General features: G+C 43.4%; 1 protein-coding gene across 2 annotated transcripts in view; it reads left to right on the top strand.

The window, feature by feature from the left end:
* Positions 1-16,879, top strand: part of ATXR2 (histone-lysine N-methyltransferase ATXR2) — a 198,992-nt gene extending 182,113 nt beyond the window's left edge. For both annotated transcript variants that reach the window (XM_087396398.1, XM_087396399.1), the window contains exons 14-15: positions 4,882-4,938; positions 16,468-16,879. In XM_087396398.1, the coding sequence (XP_087252524.1) occupies positions 4,882-4,938; positions 16,468-16,578 (168 nt within the window). In that variant the 3' untranslated portion in view covers positions 16,579-16,879. The remainder of the gene's footprint in view (positions 1-4,881; positions 4,939-16,467) is intronic.
* The last annotated feature ends 478 nt before the right edge of the window (positions 16,880-17,357 follow it).

A 17,357-nucleotide genomic window follows, 5' to 3' on the forward strand; every position in this document is an offset into this window, starting at 1 on the left:
TTTTGGATAAAGCTTTAAAACAGTTTTTTAAAAGCCTACGTCACAAGTGGTAGTCTGCAAGTATCTACCGAGTCCTTATGCCTAGTGGTTTTTGGACTTCCTCTTGATCACAATTTGCTATAACATGTGTCACTTTGCTTGACAGTTTGGGCATGCAGATCTCCCTTCGCAAGAAGTTGTGTCTACACGACGACAGACTTTCCCATCATTTCTCCCACATAGGCTTTGGAGCTAGAGGAACCTTTTAGTGAAAGGGAGTAATTTGATGCAATAAAATCCTGTGGATGGAAATCCCTAGGATGGGATGGTCTCACTGTTGAATTTTTCCTCGCATATTGGGATCTCCTCAAGTCTACTTTATTACATATGATCAATGGTGCTTGGCAAAACCAACAATGGTCTTTATTGGCTGATTGGAGACCTATCAGTCTCATACCAATTATTTATAAGATCATAACCATAATGCCTTCATCTTGCTCAATATGGGTTTGTTCCTCCCAGGCATATCACTGATAATATTGCAAATGCCTATGTTGGGATATAATATGCAAGATACAGGAAGCAGGATATGCTTTTGTTGCAAGTTGACATTGCCAATGCCTTTTTTTTTTTTTTTGGCAAAAAGAGACTTCTATTAAGTATTAAAGAAAAACCGTTAGAGCAAGCTCCATACGGGATACATCATGCAATGCATGAAAAGCTCAAGAGCCAAAAAGAAAGGATTGAGGCTGATAGTGCCATCTCAATCCGGTAGAAACCTCCGAGAAAAAGGGAGAACCCCTCCAAACTCGAAGAAATATAGTCCTTCTAGAAGAGGCTGCCTGTGAAGAGCCCTGCATGCTAGCCCATATGGCTGTCAAAGTGTGAACCGTGTCAGTCCAAATACCCGTGAACACCTGTGATGGGTGTATCTGGGTGCCATCCAAGGCCTCAGTACATCTGGCTCTCCAAATGTGCCAAGAGGAAATGCTAGCCAAAATCTCCCAAGAGGTGTCCACTGAAACATGAGAAGCTTTGAAGGGAGTACGTGGTACATTCTGAAGAGAGCAGGGCTCTATCACCTACCGGCGGACCAAGAGTGCCCAAGAAGAAGGCTCACAGACCAACGCTTTTAATACAGTTCAATGGGATTTCATCTCACAGACCATGGATGCTTTGGGTTTTGGCACAAAAATGCAGCATGTTATTTACTGGTTGTAGAATGATAGTAAAGTTGCTTGTATATTGTCTTGGGATATTTGTGAAAATTGGACTCTTCGTTGTTCGGTTTGCCAAGGATGTCCACTTAGTGCACTGTCAGCCATAGCCAGTGCATCCCAATGCTGCAATACATGGATTATCTTGTGGCTACAGACATGTTGCATGGATTGGAAATTCATGGAAGTCGGGCTATGGTCGCTTGCAAAATAGAAGAAAAACCTTGAATACTGGAAATTAGCAACTTGGCTGTTGCATGCTCACTTAAGAATAGTTCAATCTATTTTGGTGGCATACATTCAGTTTTACCTGCCATTGATCATGTTTAGTAAGGGAGATCTTACATACTTTATGTAAGCGATTATGGAAACTTTTTGGCGGTCTAAACATGGCCGGAAAAGTTTGAGATTGCTTTCTGTGCAACGTCTCTGCTCGCCAAAAATGCATGGGGTTTAAATATTCTCAACATTCACGTGTACATGCTTGCTCATAAGCGGAAAATGATGCTGCAATTTATGCAAGGAGATCGACCGTGGGCTGCAATGATGCCTTATTTTCTTTTGCAAATTGACACCTCTACTTTTGGTTATTGGTAGCCAACTCAGGGGGATTTTAATCTTGGCTGTATTGATGGCAAGATCAAAGATCGTCCTTTGGTCTCCAAAATGTTATTTGATTGGAAGACAAAAGCCTTTGACCCTCCTTTGGCTTTGCAGGAACCCAGACGTTCCTACTCTATTAGTTTCAATGGGAGCTACTTTGTGGCTGATGTGATTCATACTGATGGTACCATGATATCTTTTCCTTTAAGTGTGAGACAATATGGCTTAGGCATGCATTATCGTCCTGTGGCAAAAGATTGCTCTAATGCTTCGACCCTTTTTGCCATTCCCATCACTTGAGCGTCATGATAGGCTTGATGATTGGACTCTTCATTCCCAGGTTCATCGGCCCATCCCTTGAGCCTATCTCACATTACGACATCTTCCTTGTATAAAGTTTTGTTCTCCCCACCTTGGGCTTCAGCTAAGGCAAATCGACTCTGGCACATCAATCACTGAGCAAAGTGGTGGCGGAAGAGATTACGGCTGCTTTGGACTTCCAAAGTTCCTCTTCGATAGCAGGTTTTCTTGTGGCGGGTGATGCTAGGGGTTCTTCCATCTGGACAGCTCTTGACACGAAGACATATTGCTCCAGTTGTTTGTCACAGATATATGGCTCCACGGGAATCTATGCCCCATCTCCTTTCCACACACTTGTAATTTCTTGAGACTTCTACAGCAGCGTTTGAGAGCTAGCTTTCCTTCTGCTACCTGCGGGAAGCATTTATGGCTTTTTGGGATTCACCCATGTAGAGAGGGGTTTGACTTATTCTTCACTTGGGTTGTTACTAGGCACTCTGGACTCTATGGAAGAATAGAAATCATAGAGTCTTTGGTGATCCTATTTCTACTTTCTCTTTTTTCAGATGCTCCCTGCAGCAATCTTTTTTGATTGTGTGCAAACCAATTACATAGACTATGAGTTATATTTGTCATATAGTGAGATCTTCAGCTGATGTACTTTTGAGCTCCCCATTTAGGGGACGCCAATGTGTAATATAAAACATAAAAAGTTCCACTTAAAAAAAGTTTGTGTGTGTGTGTGTGTGTGTGTGTGTTAACCATGATCAATTGATGAAATTTATGTATGACTCAAGGTGTGTGAAGAGTATTGCAATTTGTTATGTAGGGTTATATTTCTTCGTTTGTGAAAATATTCTAGAGATCTAAGATGTATTTGTTTATTGATGCTTATTAGTTGTTAAATGAGGTTTTCTGTTAAGATTAAATAAAAATTTGAATCCCCATCCACTTGGTACATGGTGGTGCTGTAACACAAGTTCTTCTTGGATGAGACAACCCTCCACCAGGGCATGCAAACTGCATAAAGCATCTAAGGGTGCCTTAACTGGAAACCCACCCACAACTATATTTAGACCAAGGGTGGGCCGCAGGTGAGCAACCTGATGCAGAATAAGATGGAGCACAAAGCTCAAATGGAATCTGCACAAATAGTGAATCCCCTGTAGACCGACTGCATGAGTTGCTTGCTGAAACCACCTTTAGTGAAAACTGTTGAGCATATTATGAACAACCACCTGAGAAGACAAACATACATTAGGAAACAGATGAAAATGCAAATTGGATCTCTGGAACCTATGAGCCCATACGCTGCTTGAATAACACTTGTATGCAGCCATTGGAGAGCCGAAGATATGATCCACGCATATACTGAGCCAAGGTGCTGCGAAAGAAGCAACCAAAGCAAGCTAACCACACATGTAAGGAGTCCATACCATGCCAAAGTAGAAATTAGAGCGGACAAGGGGCCTATTCTTCCTATAGAAATGATGACAACAATAAACATGCCCAAACTTGAACCAATGACAAACTGTTAAAACCAAAAGCAAACTGAGAAAGAAAGAAAGAAAGAAAGAAAGATCTATTAACGTCCACAGGAGACCTCGTGGGCCTATGGGACAAAGTGCACAGAAAAGAGAGACAATGCCAACTTGCCATTGGTACCCACTTGAGCAGCATCTGCGAAGCTTGGACGTCAGACCATTCACTAGGAGAATCTGAAAGCAAATGTCATAGCCCCACAACCAAGGATACCAGATGAAATGGCCAGCCACAAACAAGCTCCTTTTAAAACGTGGAGAAATAGGCATTGAGACCAAAGCCGTACTCCTAGTAGCCAAGAGATGCCACCGTATTTCCCTTATCTGTTGATCTTTGGTGTTACAAGTGCCACCTCATTACTCAACTATGAGGGAGGTGGAAGAGAGGAAGGAGAACCGGGGGAGTCAAGCAGAAAGCAAGCCAAAGCTTGCCATCGCCCCAAACTGTGGTTAACTTGGAGGCCAGATGAGAAGGAGAGGAGATGGAGCAATAAGTTGTTTCTTGATTTATTGAAAAAGGAAATTCATATTTGAATCATATTTATCGTACTGAAATAAGGGAAGACGAGAATTTGTACAGCGATAATATGATGAAGGAATACGAAACTGAAGTCATAGCACAATATTTTATCATTGTTATTAGATCATAAAGTTACAAAGATGTCCCAAGTATATACACTTATTTTGAAAATTGTTTTGTCATATTGTTTCAAAAAATAAGTACAAACTTTTAGAAGCTTTATGGAGGTGACAAGATGTTTTGTGATTTTTATGAGATGTATCAAATTTATGGAGTGGTAAATACAGCAGAACTTAAGTACAGAGACGTTCTCAGTATGAAATTATTCGAGAAGATGTTGTCATATTGCTTTTGAAGATAGATATAACTCACTACAAACTCGTAGAAAGTTTATGGAAGAGGCATATATTTCATTGAATGGTAAACACAGCTGAAATGAAGTATGTGATTGTTCGATCTGTTATTGTGTTGAAGTTGAGAGTGCACCTCTCATACCATAAAAGAGTCCTTACATGGTCTATTTAACAGTTCTTTACAGTAGGAAGAAATGACCATTGAGTGAAAACTTTTTAGTGTAAAGTCAAGCTAGTACTTGCTGGTGGTTTTTTCAAGATATCAATTTCGAGAGGTGGATTTCTAGATATTTCAACAAATGTTAACATTTGTTAATTAATTTTTGTGAGGTGTCTTTGAGCTTTTAAGTTTGGTTTTCTGATTTTAGGATAAAGATGGACAAGCTGTGCTACTTGCGACTAGACCTATAAAAAAGGGTGAGCAGGTAGGTTGACATTCTTGAGGTCCTTGTGCATGCTCTGCATATCTCCATTTTTCTCTCAATTAACATAAGTATGAATTTCATATTTCTAACGAGTATTCAGTCCTCTTTGTTTGGGCTTGTTTGGTCATGCATATTGTTTCTCTTGCTTCTAGTGTCTTCTGAGAACCACCGTCTGACTATAGATGGAATGTTTTTTCCAAGTCACAAATAGGATGCCCAAAGGTGACCTTATAACTCGACTCCACAAAGAAAGTTGTCTCCATTTCTTTTGCTTTGCGATTTTTTTGCCATGATTGGCACTCATAAAAATCTCTTCCTAGCTTTCTTGGAGGCATGTTTTAATTTGACGAGTGAAGAGTATCATAAGAGGGAGTTTAGTTCGAACAGAGCAGGCTTGGAGGTGTTCCTCCTTGTCAGATGGAGTCAAGCTGCTCCATAAGTCCCCCAATTTCTTGTGAAGAGGAGATTTAGATGAATGCACTAGTCATTTAGGTGAATGACCTTAACAAGGACAAATATGGACCTCATTTTCAAGATGTAACTAGACTGTGTGTATGTTCTTTGCCAGTTGAGGCCTGTTGCGTGATTTGGTGGAACATGAATTTATGGTGAATTCATTGAAAACATTTAGGATCATTCATTATCCATTGGCTGGCCTCCATTAAGTTCAAAATACGAAAGCGCTGGCATTGATGGATCTCAACGTTGTTACATGGAGCTATGAACAGTTTGTGATAATAGTACTATAGGGTGGCAAACCACCCGCTCATGTTTAAGAAGCTATGTTGATCCAAAAGGAGCTTCAAAGAAGATGTGCAAGGGATAATTGTTGAGGATATATGCTTCAGCTTCTTCTATCTCGAAAGCCAAAAATGTAAATATTTAATTGCAACAAAATCGATAATCATGCCAATGTTAATAGAAAGAAGTAATAAAGAAAGGATACTCTCAAGCCCAAGAAAGAGTCCAAGACAAAGCAGAGGAATCTTGTTCAATAGAGGAGCTTTCATTGTTAGGACAAATAAGCTCTACATCTCCATAGAGGAGATCCAGCTAGTGGCTCAAGCAAGGTGGTACTCCAAGACACATGACTAATCTGGATTGGCTCCTCTCTATCAATCTAATGAATAACGATGTCAACGTGAGCATGAGGTCAACAATCAAGGTCAACTCAAAGCATAGTTACCAGGGAATGGCGTTTCGACCTTGGGAACGTCTGGAACGCCGTTCCAAGAAGCAGGTCAGATGGCCCCAGAACGTCCTTTTGTTTTTTTTGGCTCTTTGAAAGTTTCAAATGAGTATTTAAGAGCTTATATAGAAAGTTTAAAGCTATAAAATGTAAGTTTATTTCATTTTCTAACATAGTTTTATGTCATATGATGACGTGTCATGGATGACATGGCATTCTATTTTCTAACATAGTTTTATGTCATATGATGACGTGTCATGGATGACATGGCATTCTAGTTCCCATTCCCCTGTTCCCCCTTCTCGGAACGTTCCTGTTCCAACACTCGAATTTCTCGGAAAGTTCCAGCACAGGAGGTTTGGACACTTCAATACTACCTCACTTCTTCTCTTAGCGATTTATAACTCACACGACATGTGTGAGGCATGCAAGAGTAACAAGCAACAATGGACATGCTTGGGAAGCAAAGATCAAGTTATTGCTTCACTTAGTTGCTTATGAGTCTTGACTTGCAAGGGTAAATACATACGCTCTCTTTAACAACTAGCATAAAATTCCTCACTGTCATTGATAATTTATGAGTGTGTTCTCTCTAGATTCTTTTTGTTTATGGCTTTGATGAAACTAGGAGAAAACTTGACTTAAAGAGGTATGCGTGCACGATCATGGGCCGGGGCAAAGGGCTGACTAAGGCCCTTGCTAAGTACTAAAATGCTATACTAGTACAAAATAGCAAAAAAAAGTAGCAAAATAGCATGAGAGTGGCATGAAGATATCGAGTGCTCAGAGCTAGAGTCCCAAGTGCATGAACCGGCTCCACGTATTCAGGCTCCATGATGGCTCTTTGATGAGATGCAAAGAGCTCATGTATTTGCATTTGTTGGGATGTCTCCCGTGGTGGTGGAGGACGTGGTCTCCTCGATCTCTGGATCCGATGAGCTATGTCAAGGGTGATGCCTCGCCTCGGTCAATATCCCCTAAGGATAGCTGAAAAGGCCAAGAAAGAAGAATGGGAGAAGGACAGAGCAGAATGGGAAAATGAGAAGACCAGGTTACAAGACCAATTACACACCTTGAGCTACAACAAATGAAGGGCAAACAAATAACATCGGATGGTGGCTGCAAAGTTATGGATGAGCTCAAAGCAGAAAATGCAGCTCTTAAGAAAGAGATGGAGGCCATGCAGACTACCATGAATGGTAAGCATGCTGACTTTGCACAACAGATCAACAAGGGGAAAGAAGTGATGATTGAATGGACAGAAGTTGTTAAAAAGGGATCAGCAGCTCCCAAAAAAGAACTCATTTCTGAGACACTAGAGGAAGAGAAGAGACGGGCCAGTAAAGCAATGAATGTTCTAGTTAGATGTTTCACAGTGGGAGACACCCCAATGGCAGATGCTCAAGCCCTATTTGCCAAGATGGGAGTCAACCTCACATGTGAGATAGCTTGGAGGGTCAGGAAGACGGAGATACAAACAAGACTAGTGCTGAAACTCCGGACTGCAATTGATAGGTCCAACCTTATGAGCATGCGAGCATCCTTGAAGGGGACCAAGATCTACTTGGATGATGACCTCACCCTTCTACAACAGGAACATAGAAGAGAAGGCATGATATGGTCAGCATCTCTGGGTTCTGTATCTCCTGTAGTCTCCTGATCATGCAGGATCGTGGAACAGTGTCAAAGGCCTTTCGAAAGTCTACGAAGCATGTGTAGACTCTCTGATGCGTGAACCTCGCCTCCTCAACGATAGCCCTCAGGGTGAAAATGTGGTCTAGAGTAGAGTGATGCCTCCTGAATCTTGCCTGCCCTAGTGCTCGCTGCCCCCGTGCCGCTGTATGACTACTAATCTCTCTCTCTAGTACCGATCCATAGATCTTGGCCAGTGTGTTGGCAATCATAAGCGTGCGATAGTTCCCGGTGTCGATGAGGTCTCCTGCTTTGTGTATCGGTACGATAGTGGTGGTACTCCATGCTGGTGGGAAGCCGTGACAAACTGCAAGGTTAAACATATGTGCAAGGATCGGTGCTACAACCTCAGGAGCCCATGTGCGAAGTTCTCTGTCTGAAGGCCTTCGTGATCCTGTGCTTTTCGGTTGTGGAGCCGACGAAGTGCAACCTACACATTCTGTGTAGTGAATAGATGACAAGTAGTGGGCCTGGGCATAGAGGGCATGTCTGGCGGTGTCTGCCTCGTGACATCATATAGGGAGCATGCATAAGTGTGCCACACGCCCGGATCAGTGATCACCCTCCAATAAGGCCGGAACTTCTCTGGCTAAGTGGCACACATACACCCATGTGAATTCATGTTGCATCCTCTGTGTGCTGACCACAATCCTGAAAGTTGTCCATATCCTTTTCACTACTAGACAACCCCAAAGGCAATTCAAGATCGTCTCAAAACTCTGTCTATATAGCAAAGACATCTTCCATCCACTTGCATGCTCCAACCAAGGGACGATGGGCCAGCCTCCATGTGCCACCATCGAGTAGAAGAATGATATCTTCCATGGCCTCAAGCGAGTCCATAGGGGAACATCTTGCTCAACCCAATGGCTTTCCCTCATGGGGGTCAAGGCTACTTCTTCTAACTGAATGTGTCTGCTAATGCAGGTCGTGTATGAGAAAAAGGGCACCTCCTCCACTTAGTCTGAGTGTCCTACTTGAGCAGGCCAAAAGTACTCACCTAGGTCCCATTGGATATCCTGAAGAGGTTGGCCCTGCCAAAGCCAAACACCAATGTGCTCCCTCCCAACCTGATAAGATTGTGTTCGAGTCAATAGTCCAAACCTTGGCCAGATGGCCCACTACCCTCATCCTCTGCCACTCCATCCCATCCAAGGCTTCATCGTCCCCATGTTCCCTCTCCGTCTTAGCTTGCAAGAGGCCCCCTGACCCTACTGTGTAGTATCTGCGACGGTAATATCCACGAGACTGTAGTAGAAATTGAATCCTGAGAGGTGCCCTTGTTCTCAGGAACTCTGTCCAGACGAATAATGGGGGGTCTAGGTACTGCGCAACCCTCCCACCACGAGTCGCTTGGGACTTTGTCTTATACCGGTGGTATCGCCAGTAGTAATGATCATGTTGCAATTGCAAAGTGGAATGAGAAGTCTGAAGGGTGGTTAGCTGTGTCCGAAGCTCTGTAAACTCCTCCTCCATGGCTGAAAGCTTCACTTCCAATTCAGCTACCCAAGAATCTGATGAAGACAACAAGTCCTACAATTGAGTGAGCTCCTGCTGAAATTTGGCTACCTCTGTTGCATGCTGGCCGATCAACTAATTCAAAGCGGCTGACAGTGTCATCGACCTCTACGTGCAACGACAGAGGAGAAAAGATCCATCGATGGAATCCTCAAATTCTATCGGCATCTCCATAGATTCCAGTAGCCTCGATGGAATCTTTTCTAGATTCTGGTGGATCTAATCTCCACCAAGACATCAACACGTGGCACCGCCAAAAATTGCCACATGGCACCTTATCCAGATTGCCACGTTAGCAGTACCCTATCCTCTGCCACATCGATTGCATTGTCAATCTTTGCCAAAGTTGCAATGAAACACGTTTTTTTTTTTTTGAAACGTTTTCAAACGTTGCCAAACGTTTGGAAATAAAAAACATGTTTTTTTGGCAGTGGTTTTTGGGGCAAAAGGCCCTAAGGTCAATTTTTTGCCCTATTTTTAATCAAAACAGTCAAAGGAGCTATCGCCATCACGCTTTGTTGGAAAATGCCTTCCCGGGCTCACTTCTAAGTGTATGAACATATTCGATTGCTGAAATGTTTTCCTCTATGTTCCTCAGTGGTCTGGGTGCCATTAGTGCATGAAATCATGCATTTTAGGTCCTAGGAATGTGTACTTATATAGTAGGCATATGATTTTTGGTAAAACAGGCACCTGGGGAAAATTTTGAATCGAAACATGTTTGGAAAATTTTCCAAACGTTTTCAAACGTTTGAAAACGCGTTTCCAAACGTCTGGCAACTATGATCTCTACCATCCGTATACTTGCTCCCCTCAAATGTGAGAGTGCTTGCACTCTAGCCTCTGTTACAACAAGATGTCTCCAAACCCCAAAGGATCTTGTTGGGCTACTGTCCCACTATTCCCAGCCGATATGTATCAGCTGCCCTAGCACGTGTCCTCTGGATCCTAGACCTTTAGGTGCCACATGAGCAGCTGCCTCTTGAACTCCTCCCTGCAAGTGGGATTGCTGACGCAGATGAGTCCCCCCAGACAAGCATCTTCAAATTCTAATAAGGCTCCTCATTAGGGGGGAGCCTTTTTGTGTGAGGAGGGCCTTTCAAAAAATCTAGTGTCCTCCATGGTGATTCATCTATCTTTCAGCTTGGTTTTACTACAAAGAGACCGCGCATAGGCATGCCAGTAGGAGTGATCCGTTTGGAGCTAAAGGAGCAGCTCACACAAGTGACATACTGGATGCTCCAGCAATGCATTGACAGGTTTGGGACAAACATCTCCTTCATGATGCTCGAAAGGTTGGCATAACGCCTGTCATGCCCTTGGTATGCCACCACATAGACTCTCCTTCCAAGGCCCCGTCACAAACATAGAAGTTCGAGGTTGTGGTGCATGCTTCCAGTCCCAGGGAGGGCTGGGGATGCAAAGTAGAGCCCTTTTGGGCAATATTTGTATGCAGTCGGGAACACCCTCTGTGGGCCCATCCACTCGTCCATCAAGCCATACATCTACTCTTTCATCATATAATCAAACAAAGAATGGGTCCACTGCCCCTTCCCTATGGAAGCAAAACGAAAACCCTAGAGAGGGCGAGTGCGGGAACCAACCGCATCAATGTATCCCCCTTTCCGGGATGTAGGATCAACATGGTCATCTCTAGAGCCATAGGATACGCATCTAGAATCTCTAGGTAATTCTGCGGTCCAAGCCTAGGATGGGGCCTCGAACTTGAAGATGGGAGAACAAGCCCCCTTTCCTTGCCGCCTTCGAGGAGGGTATTTGTTGCAAAGAGGGGGGGGGGATTGGGTTGTGAGCGGGAGGAGGAAGTTGTAGCCTAGGGAGTGGGAAAGAAGGCCGGGGATGAGGCCTAAGGCTGGGGGAAACACGAGGAGTGGAAGAATTGGCCAGACCTACTGTAATACGGAGAAGGGGAGAGGTAGATGGTGGGGGGTAGGTTGTGAGGGTGATTGTTGTTGCAAGGGGAGCGGGCGGAGTGTGGGGAGCAGGAGAGAGGGGGGGGGGAGGGGAGGGCGGACGGGAGGGGCATCAACCGCACAGATGTAGCAAAAACTTTGGTCTTGCTGCCATGCAGGTGCTTGGGTGCTTGAACTCATGTCCCTAAATGAGGGGAAAGGCAGACCGAGGTGCAACGGCCATAGAATTGGCGGGAACCCTTGTGTCATGCTCTTGTGCAAGTTGCATGTGGGTGCTTTGGGCCTCTACCATGGGTAAAGTTCATGGAAAATTGAAGGTCTTATCCTTTGGGGTCTGGAATGATGTTAGAAGGTGCTCCCCAACTGCTCCTCATGAAACTGGGAAGCTGCCTCTCGCTCTGCTTGTGCCTTCTCTCAAAGTCTAGTGTGCTACCTGTAGTTTCTCGCGGCCTTCTTGCTTGGCTTCTTGTATACCTTGGTCCACTTCCCCTTGGAGGGCTTCACCCAAGGGGTATTGGACTTTTGCTACTCTGCTGCCTGCGAGGACGCTGAGCCTTATCCACCTAAGGCTCCTCTATTGTCTCTATTGAGTCGGGGGGGGGGGTGTCTCACCCCTCTGGGGCAATCACATGCAAAGTGGCCCATTTGTCTACATCATGGGCATTTCCTTGGTTACCCTTAGACCTCAATCCTCTGTTGAAGCTCTCCCTCGTCAAGGTCTTGGGGTAGATCTCGTTCGGAAGGGACTCTGGGCTCTCGACAACCACATCTTGAGTGTAGAAACCTTGTCATCTGCCATGATCGAGGTGGTTATATCTGGTGGAGACTCCATCACTGTGCCAAAAGTGCGACCAATGGAAGGAGGGATGGCCCTGTACTCCCTTTGGAGCCCTGAAAAGTGGAGCATCAGCAGAAAGAAGGGCACATGATGGGCGATTCCGTGTCCTCAACTGTAAAACCATGGTATCAGGGAAAAAGATTGTCATGTGCACGGATTGGTATCTGACGTGTACTAGGTACACAGAACTAGCTCAGGTTAGCCTGGGGAGGCTTAGAGCTAGCAGGCTTGATTCTCGGGTTGAGTGGCAAGGGTACGAACTATTTATAGGTCTTCGCTATTTTTGGCGCCAGGGCCCGAGTCTATAAAAGAGGTTGACACTTGGTTGCACAAGTGGCAGGTACACTTCCAATTCCACCCCTATCCAGATGAGAAAAAGATTCAGCTTGCAGCAGGGTTTATGTCAGGTAAAGCCTTGCTATGGTGGAAAGAACTCCAGCCTAAGCCTGATACATGGACAGATTTTGAGGGCATCTTCAGGAAGGAGTTCCTAAAGAAGGAGGATGATTACGATATCGTTGGCAAGCTCAAGGCCCTCGATATGTCAAAATTAAACTTGACCTTTGAAGTTTATCTTCAAAGATTTAGGGATCTGCAAACCAGGGCCACTAAAATGGATCCAGTGACCTTGTTAGGTTTCTTCGTGGATGGTTTGCCAGACTCCTACAAGTTGCAGATAAAGAACAACAAGTGCACAACGTTGCAGGAGGCCATGACATATGCACGCATATATGATGATACCATGGCCAGTACCAAGGCAACCACAGTTACCGATACGAGTGGAAAGAACAAACGCAAGTTCTTTCAGCATACGACTGGTATTACGGAGACGAAGTCTACGGACAACACCTCCAGGAAAAGCTTAACTCTAGCAAAGAATGGTAGAGCCCGTTTCCTTCGCACTCTGAGGCTCAAGAAAGAGGGGTGATGCTTCTATTGCGAGGAGCGGGGCCACACAAAGAATGAGTGTCCTAAGCGGAAGAACCAAAAGTTGGTGCTAGGACCGAAGCTCCAGGCGGGTCCACGTACCGCAGCCAAGGGAGCAAACCAAGTCACGATGACAGGTATTTCAGTAAATGTCATTACCTGCCCCCTTTCTTGTAATTGTACTTTCAATACTTCGTTGTTTGGTTCCCATGATCTTTTCCGAGTTTATGGAGAAGTTAGGGACCAACAGGTTCACATTCTCTTTGATCCGGGCAGCTCTCACAATTTTGTTAATTACAAATTTGTGCAGAAGATGGGGCTGTCCACAGTACCTAGCGACCACACCTATGAGGTGCAGCTTCCAACTGGGAAGCAGTTTTGGGATCGCAAGGTTGAAGCGCTTCCTATCCGGATTCAGGCCTACACGGGAGCTCTTACATGTTATGTTATGCATCTGGAGCATGTAGTCTTGTTGATCGGGATAGAGTGGTTTAAAACCCACAATATTCAGATCGGATGGACGGAGCATACGCTTTCTTTTGTAGATAAGGACACCCAATTTTGTATTCAATGTGATCAAATCCCCCTTCTCAGGGGCCTATTGTATCTGCGATGCACCTTCGGAATATATTAAACAATTCTCATTATGATGTCTATCAGTGTGTTTTGATTCCACTTTCTTCATTTGTTGTTTCGGTAATTAACAAGAATGAATTAAGTGTGTTTGAACACCGGGAATTGAGAATGTTGTTAGATAAATTTCGTCCAAGTTGCGGCTTGCTGGTATTGTGATAATTCTTTCTATCTTAAATGGTGCGTTGCCCTATCAACTAGATTTAGATTTAGATGCTCGTTGGGAAGAGACTAAAATGAAAACGTTTAGACTTCACAAGTAGTTGTAGCTTGAATGAAGAGATTTTGGACTATCTTTTGATTAGCCTTCTCCTTTAGTGCTAGCCTTTGTCATGGCTAAGTCTACCCTTCACCTCCAGAGAGTGCCGGCAAAAACTCAGTATGAAGACTTTGTATAAATGGATGCTCAAGTATGTGTGGGTGTATGGATTTGTATGTCTGAGAGCATATTTTTATACTATGATCTACACCCATTGTTGAGCGCTGATGACGTCAGTGATGTCATAGTAGCTAGTGCTTGCTATGCATGATGGAGTTATGGTTTTCAACCTTGTGAGTGACTATCATGAGATTGAAACTGCACTATGTTGTGTTTTTAGAGGATGAGTTTGGGAATGTTCCTAGATTCATCTAGGTATATGCTTCTGCCGTATTAGCAGACATGCAAATTTCACCTTGTGAAGTTTTCGTCCAAGTTGCAGCCTGTTGGTATTGTGATAATTCTTTCTATCTTAAATGGTGCGTTGCCCTATCAGCTAGATTTAGATTTAGATGCTCGTTGGGGAGAGACTAAAATGAAAACATTTAGACTTCACAAGCAGTTGTAGCTTGAATGAAGAGATTTTGAACTACCTTTTGATTAGCCTTCTCCTTTAGTGCTAGCCTTTGTCATGGCTGAGTCTGCCCTTCACCTCCAGAGTGCCTACAGAAACTAAGTACGAAGACTTTGTATAAATGGATGCTCAAGTATGTGTGGGTGTGTGGATTTGTATGTGTGAGAGCATATTTTTATACTATGGTCTACACCCACTGTTGGGCGTTGATGACGTTAGTGGGAATGTCATAGTAGCTAGTCCGTGCTATGCATGATGGAGTTTATGGTTTTTAACCTTGTGAGTGACTATCATGAGATTGAAACTGCACTATGTTGTGTTTTTAGAGGATGAGTTCGGGAAAATTCCTAGATTCATCTAGGTATAGGCTTGCTAGGGCCATATGTCAGGTTAGACTCCTCTTTAACCCACCCTGAAACCAACGGCTAGGTGAGTGATTAGATGAACAATGAATACACTCAAAGATTGTTGGTTTCAGAGATTATGTCCAAATCAGGTTTAAAATCTACGTTGTCTCACTTTGTCCTTGTAAAAACGCGGCATTATCCCCCTGCCCACCAAGGCTCACCACAGGACCCAATATGAATGAGTATGGAAACTATGTGGGATGTGCGGAGCATCCCAATCTTGCAAGGATGTTAATAGGTCGATGTTTATAGTTGGAGGGTGGTCGGGTAAGTAATATACCAAGCCCAACGAACCTAGATAACCCTACGGGTGGTAAAATAACTCCAGTGGCAATGGAGTCCACCCGATGCAATAGGTCCCAACATCCTATCACAATGTGACTTGCTGTGCAATACATATGAAGTCTCAACTGTGACTACCATCGTGAAAGATGCCATAACTATAGTAGGATGGTGTAGTCTCATGGTGTATAAATCATGGAAAAGTGATATCAGTGAAGCTGAAAATGACCACTGCATGCATTGGAAGCAGATAAGCGGCTAGGGGTGTGAGATCCTGTACAGATAACACGCACAAGACACTCGAAGTGTGATTCAGCTGAAAATGAAACAATATGGAATAAGATTCCATGCAAAAAGTGAGGGCCTGTTACAATTGCAAAGCATACTAGCACTTCAAAGAGAAAAGCAATGTTTGAGGTCCTCACACTGAGCAGATTGCATCGCCTCTTTGGACAATCCAAAAAACAAATGGGCTCCTATCGCGTGTATCTGATGGAATACCGGAGATGGGTCCCAAAAGTGGCATGAAATTTACTCAGACATGTCCACAGACAACAGTCATGCATGTCCTGTTTGTGGGAACCTTTGAGGTAGCTTTGCCTAGCTAGTTTTAGAGCTGTTTATTGTAATTGCATTAATGAAGTTTTACGCCTACCCCAGAGATCTTGTTGGGTCTCTCCAGTGGACATCAATTATATTATCTGATCTCTGTTCCTGCTTGCTCTTGCTACTTCTTGTCCTCCTCTCCACTTGATCTCATGTAAAATAAATGATATCTGCTACAGTTGGGCATGCAGTTGCGCACAGGACCAGGCTTGGACTGCTATAGCGGCCATCATTGTTTTTTTATGTGCATCTATTTAATTAATAACAGAGGCTCCCACTATCATATTATTCTGTTCTTCTTTGTTGACCAGCAGAGGAGGTGTCCCTCCTTCCTAGCTTGTGTGGGCATTCCAATCCATATATATATATTGATATAAAGCCATTCTATATATAAAATTTTCAGGGGAAGGAAGGGTGAAACTAGTGACTCTTTCTTCTTTGTTATCTCTCATATTTGTTTTTTTAAATTATTGAGCAATGCATGCTGGGACTAGATGGCATGCATTTCCTCCTGCATCGTTTAATGATTCTTGGTGTGTGCTTCAAGGTATGATAGGTGTATTCTCCTACTGTTAGAAAACTGCTGTGTCAATAGATGCTGTTGGAAGACTCCTCTCAATAAGTCTGAACATTGTTGCTTTGCTGTTTTTCTTTGGCCAAATATTTTTCCCAGATAACAATCTCATACATTGATGAAAGTTCTCCAGTGGAAGAAAGGCAGGCAATGCTGGAAGACTATGGTTTCAAGTGCCAGTGCTGCAAGTGTGAGGAAGAACGTGTTTAATGTCTTTACGATCAAAATGGAAGAGTGATGAGGATTGTGTCTGATATATCTTTATCATTAAAATGGAACACAAGTTTCACAAAGTAGTTGTAGCACAGGATCATTGATTTACAAACCCAAAAGTGGGTGACACTATGGGATAAGCAATGCACCTGTTATTGAGAATGTCTTGTCCTTAAGATAGGATGTAAATAAGGAAAAATCAAGTGGAGAACAAAGTAATTTCCTTCATATGTGTCAACAAAATTTCCTCAAATAAAGCGGGGGAAAATTGTTTAGCGTTATTTGTGTTGAGACCTTTGCAAATGTTGTAAATGCTGACTGTATCCAATTTGTGAAATGAATATATATGACCATGTTGCAATGAGATAGCACTGGCATATGTTGTCATGGAATATGCTAAAATGAACTAAATTATGTCCACAAATGATAAGATGGCAAGTTATCATGGAGCAGGTGGAGAGAAGATGTAAGAGAGAACATAAAAAAGGCAGCTTGTTGGGATGGCCTAGCTAGTCTCTTCCCAAATCAACAGAAGGCATTTGAAAAACAACCAAACAGTGCTTGTACAGCTCGACCCAAATGATTTTTGCAGCAATCCAAAAAACTCAACATGATTGTTGTGAACACGATAAACGAACCAAAAAACTCTCCATGGTAATTATTCAAGAAAGAATGGAATGATGCCACTCAAAGCAACATGGGACCTCTTAACAAGAAATCTTACATAGTTTTGCAAATAGAGTATCACACAACTTTCCAGCTGCTTGAAAATTGCC

Source organism: Dipteris shenzhenensis, chromosome 25 (genome assembly GCF_047967505.1).
Source record: "Dipteris shenzhenensis isolate YYH24624 ecotype China chromosome 25, Dip_SZ_1.0, whole genome shotgun sequence".
In the NCBI taxonomy this organism is placed as follows: Eukaryota; Viridiplantae; Streptophyta; class Polypodiopsida; order Gleicheniales; family Dipteridaceae; genus Dipteris; species Dipteris shenzhenensis.